This window comes from Ruditapes philippinarum, unplaced genomic scaffold (assembly GCF_026571515.1).
Source record: "Ruditapes philippinarum isolate M1 unplaced genomic scaffold, ASM2657151v2 ctg1026_1_1_1_1, whole genome shotgun sequence".
Classification (NCBI taxonomy): Eukaryota; Metazoa; Mollusca; class Bivalvia; order Venerida; family Veneridae; genus Ruditapes; species Ruditapes philippinarum.
The window spans coordinates 33,385-46,153 of record NW_026853258.1 but is presented as its reverse complement, the minus strand read 5'-3'; the positions used below and the strand labels follow the sequence as shown (position 1 = coordinate 46,153).

At 30.1% G+C, this 12,769-nt stretch overlaps 1 protein-coding gene across 1 annotated transcript in view; it reads left to right on the top strand.

Moving 5' to 3' along the window:
* LOC132736308 (serine/arginine repetitive matrix protein 1-like) overlaps nucleotides 1-12,769 on the top strand; it is a 45,227-nt gene that overhangs the window by 20,827 nt on the left and 11,631 nt on the right. The window contains exons 5-6 of the mRNA XM_060723411.1: nucleotides 2,103-2,356; nucleotides 5,987-6,139. Of these exons, the coding sequence (XP_060579394.1) occupies nucleotides 2,103-2,356; nucleotides 5,987-6,139 (407 nt within the window). The remainder of the gene's footprint in view (nucleotides 1-2,102; nucleotides 2,357-5,986; nucleotides 6,140-12,769) is intronic.

Sequence of the window (12,769 nt, the reverse complement as noted above, 5' to 3'; positions counted from 1 at the left end):
CCAAATTAACTTCCTGACAGGATTCTTATCGACAACACCACACAGGGAGAGTGATCCATTCACAGAGGTACAAACATAATAATGTACAATGTCAGTTTCACAAAGTAAATTGAATCAACAACTTCAAATTATCTTTAAGAGAGTAAGTTCTGTAAGTGCAAAAAAATTTGCAATTTCTGAAAATTATTCGTATTTCAAATGATTAGTAAAATGAGAGCAATTGACAGTAAATAGAAAATCAAATGGCATACATTGTTACAAAATCAGAGTTTTCTGCTGAGAATTTATTATACCTAGGCAGTTTTTACAGAAATGTCAAAGAGGACTTATGCTCATAATCTTACATTGAAAAAAGACCAATTTTCTCAATATTGATCTAGTAAAAAAACTTCTAAAAATACACATAATTACTACCTGTCATGATATAATATTAACTTAATAAATGTTATAGATGACTGTGTTCAATTATAAAAAAAGCCTTTTATTTCAACAAGACAACAACAAAAATCTGTCCACCAAACAACTTTCAGGAATTTATTTTCGTATAATAAATTAATGACTTGTTTTCAAAGATTCATAATAAAAAGTTTTCACTATCAATTTGCTTACAATAAATCTACAATGTAAGTAGAACTCATTTGTTACTCGTTTTTCTCAATCTGTCTAAGTAAATTTAACTTATATTTCTTTATAAAACCTATACATGACTCTTAATTTTAATGTATGGAAGTATTCTCATGGTCAGTGGTAAATCGAGTTATATTTCATTTTGACACCAAAGTCGATCAACGGCTTTGATCCCGTGCCCATTTAATTTTTTACAACTGTTCTGACAATGAAGGTAATTCAAATCAACTTATGCAATGGATGTTAATTACCAGTCGTGCTTTCTAACAGCTTTACAGGCTATCATGTTTGATTAAATGCTCTAATATTTATTACTCAAATAGCCATAGTTGTATTGTAAACAAGTTTCGAAAAAGCGAACTTCCGTGACCCGGTGTTGCGTGATATTCACACGTGTAAATTTATTACAAGCTTGTAAAGTTATTGCCCTTCCCTTTTGTTACGCCTTTTGTAACATTCTTGTAAACATCAAAGGGCCTAACTTTTGTCAGTTATTTTAAGCAAGTTCCGAGGTTCTACTGTTAAGTATCGTTAACAACTAAAGTGAAAAATGTGTTCCATACCAAGTAACTTTTAATTTTGACAGCAGTGGGTCAGAGAGGTCGGCGGGCAAAATGAAAATAAAAGTTCTTAAATTAACTTTTATTTTTATTTGATTTTCTCTAAAAATACGGTCGGCGGTCCCGTAAAACATTTTATAAAAAAATGTTGGCCTTATGGTGAAATTATAATTTGAAAATTTCACTGCTACATTTTTCAAAGTATTTTCAATTCACTTGTACAGTTCAGCAATATATTTTTTAAATGCATGTAAAATGTGATAGATTATGGTTTTTATATGCGGGTTATTCATTATTATACAATTATTGACTAGTGAGCCATTGAATATGATGTGATATTCACCGGCAGATGACATATTGACCGAGGCGATAGCCGAGGTCAATATGACTTTCTGCCGGTGATATCACATCATATTCAATGGCTCACTAGTCAATAATTGTTTTATTATATGAATAGGCTAAGAAATAAAAAAAAAATCACAAAAAGTACAACCTTATATACATGTACAAATTTTGCCTCGTTGAAGCGCGGGAAAAAAGACGCACGTGTTAGGCGTGCAACGATTTCGCGAACGCTGCGCATACAAAAGTAATTCAAGTTTATACTCAACATTGCGATGTAGCCTTTAAGTAAAATGGTAATGTATTGATATTTTAATCGTGAAATATGCCATAAAGAACAAAAAGCAACACTTATTTTTTAAGTAACACACGTATTTAACAGTCGATGGTGAATGATCATTGAATATGAGTCTCAATCTATTTATAGACTGGGAAAATCCAATTCAGCCAGTGAATATGATATTACACCCAGTAAATATGATTTTATAAAAAGTTCTGTTGACTACTGTTTGGACCAATGAGATTGCAGATATATTTAGATCATATAATAATATTTGTTATTTTCAATTTCAGAACAAGCTGGTCTGACGACATCACGTACACCGATCATCATTCCAATTAAAGGTGGCAATAACAAAATGACTCTGTCCACTGCCGAGATACCACTGCCATCTCACTCTGATATTCCCTTGCCAGAGGCTGGGGATATACCCCTCCCATCAGCTGATATGGTAAATATACCCCTGCCCAGTGGTATTCTGCCATCAAGTAAACATGAAGATATACCTTTGCCATCGAATGATAGCATTCCATTGCCTGCTGAAAGGGTATGTGCTTGTGTTTGTACTTGCTTTGGTTCCATATGATGTCCTTTGGGTCCAATGAATTTTGTCTTTTGAAACAAGAGAAAATGCAGTTATTTTGATTGTAACAGTATTTCAGAAGTGCAGTAACAGTATGGGAGAAGTGAATTCCATTTGATCTCCTGAAGAAAAGTTTTTGTTTTTTTCCCAACAAAATTGTGTTTTTGTCATGTATAGCTTATACATAAATATTGTTAATGTGCTTGATAATAATGAAAATTCAAGTCATTGATATATATTGAGACACAAGGGTAAGGCAACTTTAGATATAGAACAATCTTTGTCTCTTTAAAATGATATTAAACATACAGGCATGTTGAGATACTGCTAAAAAAATCTTTGATTGTATCTCACTCCTTATGTCTAGATGATGAAATCTTGTATAGATCTAGAGGTAATGTACAAGTTATAATGGTAAACCGCAGCCAGGTTATCTCCTTACATTTATCCATGTTAATAATACCCATGTTAATATTATCCACGCTGCTATCTGGTAACATCTGTATGTGTCAGGAGGTACATACACCTCATACATTTACATTGTTCAATCTATTTTACACTGAGCAGATTATTGTATTTTTTTGTAAGCTGAATAATTCTGATCCTTAAAAGTGAGAAAAAACATCAAAGGCAAAAAACACAACAAAAACAACAGAAATTTATAAAACAACACTAAAAAACACAAAGAACAACAAAAAACATCGATAAAACAACACTATTTGACTAAATAATATTCTGTATTGCAAAATATGCATGTTTTTCTTTACATTAAATTACCTTGTGTTATTACATTTTGTCATGATATATATTGGATTACAAAATTAATGCTATAAATTGTGTGTATATTTGATTGATTATTTTTTACATTTAGAAAAAATTATATACCCTTGGCATATAAGTATACTAAAATTCTATATCCAGATTTCTCTTGATTACAGTAATTTCTCTGGCTGGACATTCAGTCCATATCACTGTGGTGATTTTCCATGAATATTCTTCCCTGTCTACTCTTATTGAATATGCCACAGTTGAGTACAAATGATTCAGTAAGAATTGAATTATCAAGCTGTAACAATAGGATTGTATATATGATTAATGATTGTCTTCCAAGGCTATCGTTCTAATATGACCATTGGGTCAATATTTATCACTTTGGTATATTTAGTTAAGAATCGCCTCTTCCTTAACACTTGACCATGCTATGTTAGTGTGGATTTGGCCTGTTTAACAGTTTACAACCTTGGAAGATTCCATTGGTGGTTTAATAAGTATTTAGATATCAAAAAAATTGAAATTGAATTTCTGAAAGTAAAGTATGTTCAGATATCACAGAATTTCAGACTAGCCTTGTCACTGTTTTTTGCCGCTCTAAAGGTCATTTAATAATATTTTTGCTTTACATAACATGCAGTAAATTTATTTTTCACCCGAATGCAAAATTGGTTATTGAAAATATTATTTTTTAAAAGAAATGGAAGTATATAAAAAGATTAATTTTCCTTCGGGGGGTAAAAAATAAAGAAAACTCTTTAATATGAAATATTGGAAGTAATTTTTATCTACAATAATCCATGTACATGTGTTAAAAGATATGGCACAAAGTAAACAAATTACTGAAATGTCCTGTTATAGAAAGTCTGTATTTATGGTTTAAATTATGTATTTAGGAGTAAATTTTATCCGTTGTTCAGTTTTAATTAAGAAGAGAAATGAGTTTAAACATCACAAACTCTGGAGAGAGTTATTTTTTGTCAGAGTATATTGTAGGGAGATATTTTGCCCCTGTATAAATAGGCTGGCTGACACCTTATTCCCACAGCTCACTATCTTGATTCATTCACAGACCAATTTTTGCCAACAGCTTGTCTTAAAGACTCGGCACAATTAAGAATTAATTCTTCTCAGTTAACAGAATTTTCTTTTTTGAGAAATTGGCAAGAAAGGAAAATTGGCAGATTTATTTCCAGCAGCCAAAAGTGAGTGTGTAGCTGTAATGATCTTGGTTCTTAGACTATATATGTTTTGATTTATTTATAGATATGAGACCGGCATTCTTTTCTGGTTATATATGAAGTCATTCATGTCACAAACTAGTGAGATATTGCTCTGTAATCTAATATTTTGGTTAAAAAAATTGTATGTGATTGCCCTCTTTACATTGATATATATGCATTATGTCATAAAGGGGGCACCTGTCTGTAAAATATTGGAATAATCTATTGTAGGTTTATTTAAAATTTAGGAATATTTGCCTCACAGTGAACTCATTTTTGAAGATAATCTATTTTTTACAATAACAAGAATAGAAGAATAGAAACAAATCCAATAACCTTATAAATTTTGAGAATATACTTAAATGAACTGTTGTTGAATTTTCTCATGTCTGACATACTGTTACAGATTAAAATACTGCATCTTAAAGGAAGAGAGAGAATTTTTTTTACACGATGTGGCGTGTTTTCAATGTAATATAAGCATTATATGTATCTTGATATTATTAATAGTATAAAATTGATTTATCAATGAGGATTTGCATTTATTCAGTGTTTTCTGGCATTATGGGCATTATGATATCATATGATAACCAGGAATCTTACATGCGTTGTCATTTACATTTTGTAATAAAGACTTTTATAAAGATAGTCTCAGAAGTGTTATAAAGTTCTCAGCTGACTTTTTGTCTAACACAGTCATAGACTCATTTAATGCAAGTCTGTATGTAATGACACCTCATGCAAGATGCTAGAATGTAAAGACACCTCATGCAAGATGTATACATTTATGTAATGACACATCATAAAATATACTAAATAGAGAACTGAGAATTTTTTTTATAGACCATCATTGTTAAATAAGTATCACATTAAATTATGCAGACTTGGTAACATTACTGGAGAACATAACTGACATACAGAAAACCTGTATTTGTTCTCCAACCTAATAAATTATTTTTGTTTTGAATCACACCTTGCCAGCCATTCACTAAAATAATTTCAGATCAGCTAAAAATTTGCTTGACATATTAGTTGGTCATGCAATATTCAGGAAGATTGCATATGTCTTGGCATTGTAATGTTCAAAAGTTTATTTAAAAAATTGTAAGCTACGTGAATTAGGTACAATTTTTGCAATGGTACCTAAATCATTGTTTATTAAGATCTTTTTCAAAAAATAATAAGTATGAACAGTGTTTCAGTGATTCTGTAATTTGATATTTTTGAAAACTTGTCAAAACGAATCTGTTTTCTATCTGTTATATTAATGTTATTGTGAGGCCAGATATTGTATGATTGAGGTTCTATTTTTGCTCATCTTTTCTCATTTATATGATCAGATATAAATATGGAATGCATTGCAGGAAAATGAAATTTGCTGAAGTGCTTCAAATAAATTGATGAGACTATTCATAAAATGACAGGCAATGTTTTGTCAGGAAATTGAAATCTGAATGGGTCTTCAGATAACATCAATGTCATATATATTTTTTTTCTCTCCGTATTTCCTTGTGATTTAAAGTTTGTTACAGGACCATATATATGTGTTGTTTTTTAGCGACCAGTACATTCTGATTAGAACTTGTTTTTATTTTTTTAGCAAGCTGTGCAGCAGACGGAGAGAAAGCGTATTAAGGTGTCGTTATCTCATTTGGAGCCGAAGGGCGATGAATTGTTGTGTCGGTCATGTGTGATGAGGTTTGCGAAGCAGATAGATTACGACACGCACCTACAATCCGACGCTCACCAACAGGTATGGTATATGCCCCAAGATCTGTTGTTCACTTATTCAGGATATTACTTACTTTTCTTCAAATGAGTTTTTATAAATATTTTTTTAATCGCAGATATGTATTTTTTAATCAAATAGAATAATTTGATTTGAGATTATGATTGAAATTTGAGTTTGTTTTTTTTTATCCCGCTAAAAGTATCAAATTCAGAAGACTTTGACCAAATTTTTGACTTAAGTTGTTGACTCTTTGTAAAAGATTTGTATTTAACAGGCTAGAAAATATTGTTTGCATCTTTGCTGTAAAATTATTTTTTATTATGAAAAGTTTGATTGCAATTGAATTATTAAGATAAAAAGAGAAATTAAGAAAAAACAAGATTACCTGTTTTGGCTTCAGAGAACTTTTAGAAGTTATTTTCTGCATCCTCAAAACATTTTTTGTTTTCTTTTTTGTCATTGATAATTAAACATGTAAAAGAATTAGGCTGTATACTTTTGAAGTCCAAATGTTTTCACTTCCTTTACAAGTTATATATTTCATATAAGATCATTGCCTCATAGTCGTTGCTCCAAACACATTGGCTGATAGAATATAGTCGTTTTTATTTATATATAACTTCAAATTTATCTAGTCATCTTCAAAAACATTAAATAATAAGTATAACTTTTGATCAAACGTTTACACTTTGTATTTTGAACATCAGAGCTTTGACTCTCGCAAATTCTAAAAAAATGGAGATTACATTATTTAGCTTTTGAAATATTGTATAAAAATAAGAAATTTGAAAAAAATCAAAAACAAGATTAGGATAGGGGATTAATTTATAAAATTGAGAGGGATGTATTCTTGACGTTTTTATTTGTTTGGAGCGTCATCTGTTCATGTCATCGTAATTCTTTTGGAAGGAAAATGTTTATTATGTTGACTTTACTAGAATGTCATTATTTTGCTTTTCGCCTTGTTGAAACATTGAAAATTTGCATAGAACAAGATAAAACTCTAAAACTTAGATGAAAAATGATATTGTATTAGTGCCAATTGCTTCGATTTGTTGATTATTTTTTCTTTCCATTGAATATGGTGGGATTTTAAAGGGTTTTTTTTTTTTTTACAAGAGAAATGAAAGTTTAGCGAACAAAAAAGAAAAAAAAAGAGAAAAAAATCCAGTATTGTTATAAAGTCATGTACACTGTACTGTACAGTATATTTGGTAATACAGATTATATATTGGAATACATTGAACCATACAAAATGCTTAATCTTTATCAGGTTTTTTGATGGATATATCGAAGGTAAGACTGCTTGAACATTGTTAAAACCCTGCAGAATCAGCGGAGGAAATCTTTTATTATAAAACATATCTTGATACATTTATCATCAATGTCATGTCATCATTTATCATTATGTTTTGTAATATAAATAGATTCTCTAGTGGGTATATACCATTCACTCTTCACAAAGTTTTTTTTTTTTCTTGGTTAAACTGACGATTAAAACTGAAAATAAAGTAATAACGTAAAAAAACAAAAAAACAGTTATGATACAAGTTGAAATAACACCCATATAAAGGAAAGAAATTCCCTATCTGCTAGCAGACTTCAGCCATTGTTTGGAGAATATTTTAGATGGTTTTAATAAGTTAATGGGTTTTTGAAAACACGGGGGCGTTTAAAGAATATAGATTTATCATTACTGTAAGGCATTTAGTTGATTATGAAATGGAAAAAAGAAAAATGGATGAAGCTCTGTTAAGCAAATAGTGTATAAAAGCAGGTAAAAACCCCAAAAAGACCAGGTTTGTATACATGCATTGATAAATCTAGCACTGTATTTTATTACTGATATATTCATATTAAATTAGTTCTGAATTTCATTATGTTCATATTACATCATCATTATCATCAATCAGGACTTTACAGTCATCATCATCATCATCATCTTTATTGTCATCTGTATGGGTGACATGTCCATTGGAATATCCATATAACATTTTTCAGTGTACATGTCTCTGTAAATTGAATGTCCGTAACAAATTTGACATTTTTTTTTTCCTCTTTCTCTCAAATTTATAACTTCATGAAATTTAGGCCGTTGTTGGTTTTAATCAGTTACTCTTTCAAGTGTAGTTTTGTTGCGAGCTTCTTCAATTTAGTGAAGTTTTTTAGGCTGATACATCATTGCAAATATGTATTGAAACTCCTGCAAGTATTACATATTTTTTGTGAAGTTAAAAGACATGTTTTTTATGTGTTTATTTGTGTGTTTTTGTCATGCTGAATTGATATGTGTCTTTTCTGTTATTTGGTATTACTGGCATAGATGTAGGCAACAAAAGCAGCAATGTATTATATATATTTACCTTACGAAACCTTACTATACTTCTTTATTGCAACCCTCCTGATAGTATTTTACACTTTGATATTCACTTTAACCTCTTTCTTTATTGAACTTTTCTAACTTGTGTTTGGCAAAAATGTATTGTGATTTTTAATTTTTTTATTTTTTTTTTGAAAAGTACAAAACCCATTTGAAGTAATTGTTGCGAATTGGGCGGTAATTTGTTATTTAATGTTAAAAGATGAAAGATAGAGTTGCATTGAATCCTTAACTAGTTAAATCCTGCTGCATTAATCTCTGCCATTATTTATATTCTAGAGTTTAAACCTCAGAGCAGAGCTACATTGTAGTTATTTATATATATTTATATATTTTATATATATATTAAAATTGTTAGGCTTTTAATATTTATTATGATAATATCAAAATTATTGATAAGATGACAATTTTCATATAGCTTTTTAAGTAAAACATTGCTTTTAGCAGACACTGCAGTTTGTAACGTACTTAGACGATATAATGTTTATGTTCTCAAGTTCAATGTTTTAGAAAACTGTTTTTGTTGTGGGTTATTCTCACATTGTATTTTGCTTATATTTTATATCCTCATAACACGTGTATTTGCGATTATCACTTGTGCGTATGCAGCAACAGGAAGTGTTAATCTTGCCCCATAGTGCACCTGTAGCATGATTTTTCAATACTAAACCTTGGTGGATACGTGCAAGTTACACATAACACTTTACCCTTTCTTTTTTTTATTGCATTATATGAAAGTTACCAAAAAATATGAAAAGAAAACAAACAAAAAATTGTAACTTGTAAAGTGACTGGGCTAAATTGGTGACGGTTTTAATGGTTTAGGGAATTTTTAATAGCATACTGAAATAAAACAACATATTAAACCATGTAATATAAAGTTGCTTTTGGAAGTACTTGTATAATTATCTTTTTATCATTATAAAGGCTTGATAAATTCTCAAATATATGAAAAATGAGATTACTATCATTAGATATTGGGGGCAGACAAAATTTGTAGACTTGCGATATTGCAACTTAAGTAACGCCATTTGGCTGAGACGGTAATTTAAAGATACATTTGGTTCCGTACGAAGTCTTCAGGTGAGCTGTCAATGACGGGAGCAAGCTATATCACATAAACAAATGTAACTTTTAATCACCTCTTGCCAGTAGTAATTGACATTACGATCACAGTAGGAAGTTATTGTGTCAAATCCCAGCTACGTAAATCTTCCATGTGTCTCGTTAATGTATTTAAATGATTCTGAGACATCGGTTTTTGTACGAGCTATTAGAATTATAGAGTACGAGTGTCCTGTGTTTATATTTGTGTATTATACAAACATTGCATGAAAGATGTGTGCTATTGTTGTAGATTTAGATGATAAGATATACTTACGTTTGAGCTCTGATTAATCTTCTACCTTTTCTTTATATTTCCGAACCCCCCTCATACACACTGCCTTTTTGTGGTATAGGCTGTGCTTTCATATTTCAGAAGTAATAGCTAAGTGTGATCCATCTACCAACTGCATTCATATAATTTCATCTTCTTTTCTTATCCTAACACACCAGACTTTGACAAATTTAACAAAAAACTTGTATACCCCACCAATTTTGTGATTCAATGTGGTAAGGTCATTTCCCGTCAGCTAGGTAGAATGGTTAAGGCATAAACTTTTTCCGTAAGTATAAACATGGTTTTGGGAGACTGTCGTACTGATCAAATAACAAATATAAAGTATTTATAATTCGAATTAGCTTTATGTGGTAAAATAAGAATAAGACTAGTTTTCAAACGGCCATCGTAAAACATTTTTTATTGCCTTACCACATGGATTAACAAAGTACAATAGATGAAGTAAATGCACTTGTAAGTAAGAGCAGATATTTGTACCTTATATAAAACATAACCTTGTAGATGCATAGAATGACGACAACCTTTCAGAAAATGAATGCATTTAGGTATATCAGTGACTTATAGATATATTCGCAGATGTTACTAGATTGTTGTTGTATGTGCATGCAAATTTTTTGTAATTCATATTTTGTATTTAGTCAGTGGCCTAACACAGTTATTATCCAAATTAATTTTGGTAGAAACTTTATAAACGGTATTCATAAACATCTTGTTAAGTAAAAAAAAATATAAACAAAAAAAGCATTGAAAAGCTATTATAAGTTATGTAAAGTTGTAGGCATTTAAATTTAAAATGATGTAATAGCTTTATAATTATGACTTGATAAATAATGGATGCATGCACTCGTGCAATGCCTATTAGTTTTTGTACTGTTTTTCATTTTGTTATGCCATTGGATTGGAATGTATTTTCTATGGAAATGTGCTCACAAAGAAATTTACTCTTTTTCCAGGCAGTGTTAACATATAAAGGTGATAGAATTTACTATAGGAGAATAATAACAAATGTGTTTTTTTATTCATCTCTGTATATCTTTGCACTACTCTTTAAACTAATTTTTGTCTTACCTTTGGTCTCTTCGTGTATGTATAAATCGGACCAAACAGTTTAGAACAAGGTATCTTTTTAGAGTAGAACATTCAATATTTGTAATATATACATGCTTCTTGTAAACTGTAACTTCTTATTTATATGTTAAATTCCTTAAGAAAATATAGTAAATTTAAAAATTCCGATGTGATTTTTTAAAAATTTTAATCTGAGACTGGAAATAATGAAATAATTGATTGATAATTATGGGTGGAATTGGTTACACTAAAATAATATATATATATCATAATTACTACAGATTAATATCACTGCTTGAATCTTGTTAAATCCACCATTTTATTTTTGATTATATTTCATTTTTAAATGCAGATGGAGTAATGGTAATTCTATTGTTGCACACCTATTTTAAGTTTTGCATTTATTTATATACACACTAAAATGTTTCCCTGCCTAAGAAATCCTCCATCAGTTTCATTGTTTTCAAATGACTGGTACCCAGTTTCACATTCTTTTTATACAGCTTTAAGTTTGATTGACTGCCTGTGGGAATTACTAATCATGTAATGTCTGGATCCCGGCTTCCTATCATGTCAATTGTCAATATTCATTTCCAAACTTCTGAGAAAATTCTCGTGAGGTTTAGGTAAAGTACAATTTCAAGTACTCAGTTAACTTATAATTTTATTTGAGTTCATTTAGTGTATTATGTTGAATAATTCAATTTGGATTCCATATACATTTTGAATTTTAGAAACATCTGTATGCCTTAGAAAAAAAAAGTTTTGTGAAATTGGTTGCCACAATGATTGTTGTTCCATTTTAAAACCCATCTTATAATTGTAATCAATCAATCACCACTTGAATGTAGAGTATCTGACTCTAAAAAAAGAGTTTGGAAAAAACAATTGTCATTTTGGGATCTTGTAAAGTAATGTGTCTCAATTTTTGTCTAAGAAAGCTGTGCTCCAAAATCTTTCTTGGAAAGTAATAGAAATTTGCAGTTAAAAATGTTTGATTACATTGTGGTTATTTCAAATTGTAAGATCATTGCATTTATACTTTACTCAAGTTCATTGCTTTAATGTGCTTTATCAGATTTAATGCTCCAAAGACAGCAACTGAACGTCTTTGCTTTTATACTTTGATCAAGTTATGCTCCAACATCTATGTTTGAATCATTACACTTTGTTAAATTATGCTCCTCAAAGACTGTGTTTGAATCATCATCATTGCTTTTATACTTGGATCAAGTTATAATGCTCCCAACAACTGTGTTTGAATCATTGTCATTTCTGTTACACTTTGTTAAATTATGCTCCTCTAAGACTGTGTTTGAATCATCAGCATCTTTGCTTTTATACTTTGATCAAGTTCTGTTTTTGAATCATTATTTTCCAACAACAGTACTGTATTTGAATCGTCATCATTGCCTTAACTTTGATCAAAATATGCTTTAACAGTAGTGTTTGAAGCACCATTGCTTTTATACTTTGATCAACAATGGTGTTTCAATCATCATTAATTTTATACTTTGATCAGGTTATGCTCTGAACCATCATTGTTTTAATACTCTGATTTAGTTAGCTCATTAACCCTTTCCCCCATGAGCATATTGTGAAAAATGGCCGTTTTCACTGAAAAGCCTCCTGTTACAAGTTCAAACTGCTATGAAACTATGAAAAATGCTCCAATACTAATCAAACTTGGCACAAATGTTGACTGGACCATTGCCTTTGTAACGACATGCTCTGTCTTAAATTTCCTGTTACCATGGCAACGAGGGGACATCTCAAAATTGCCAAAAATCACTATTTTGCC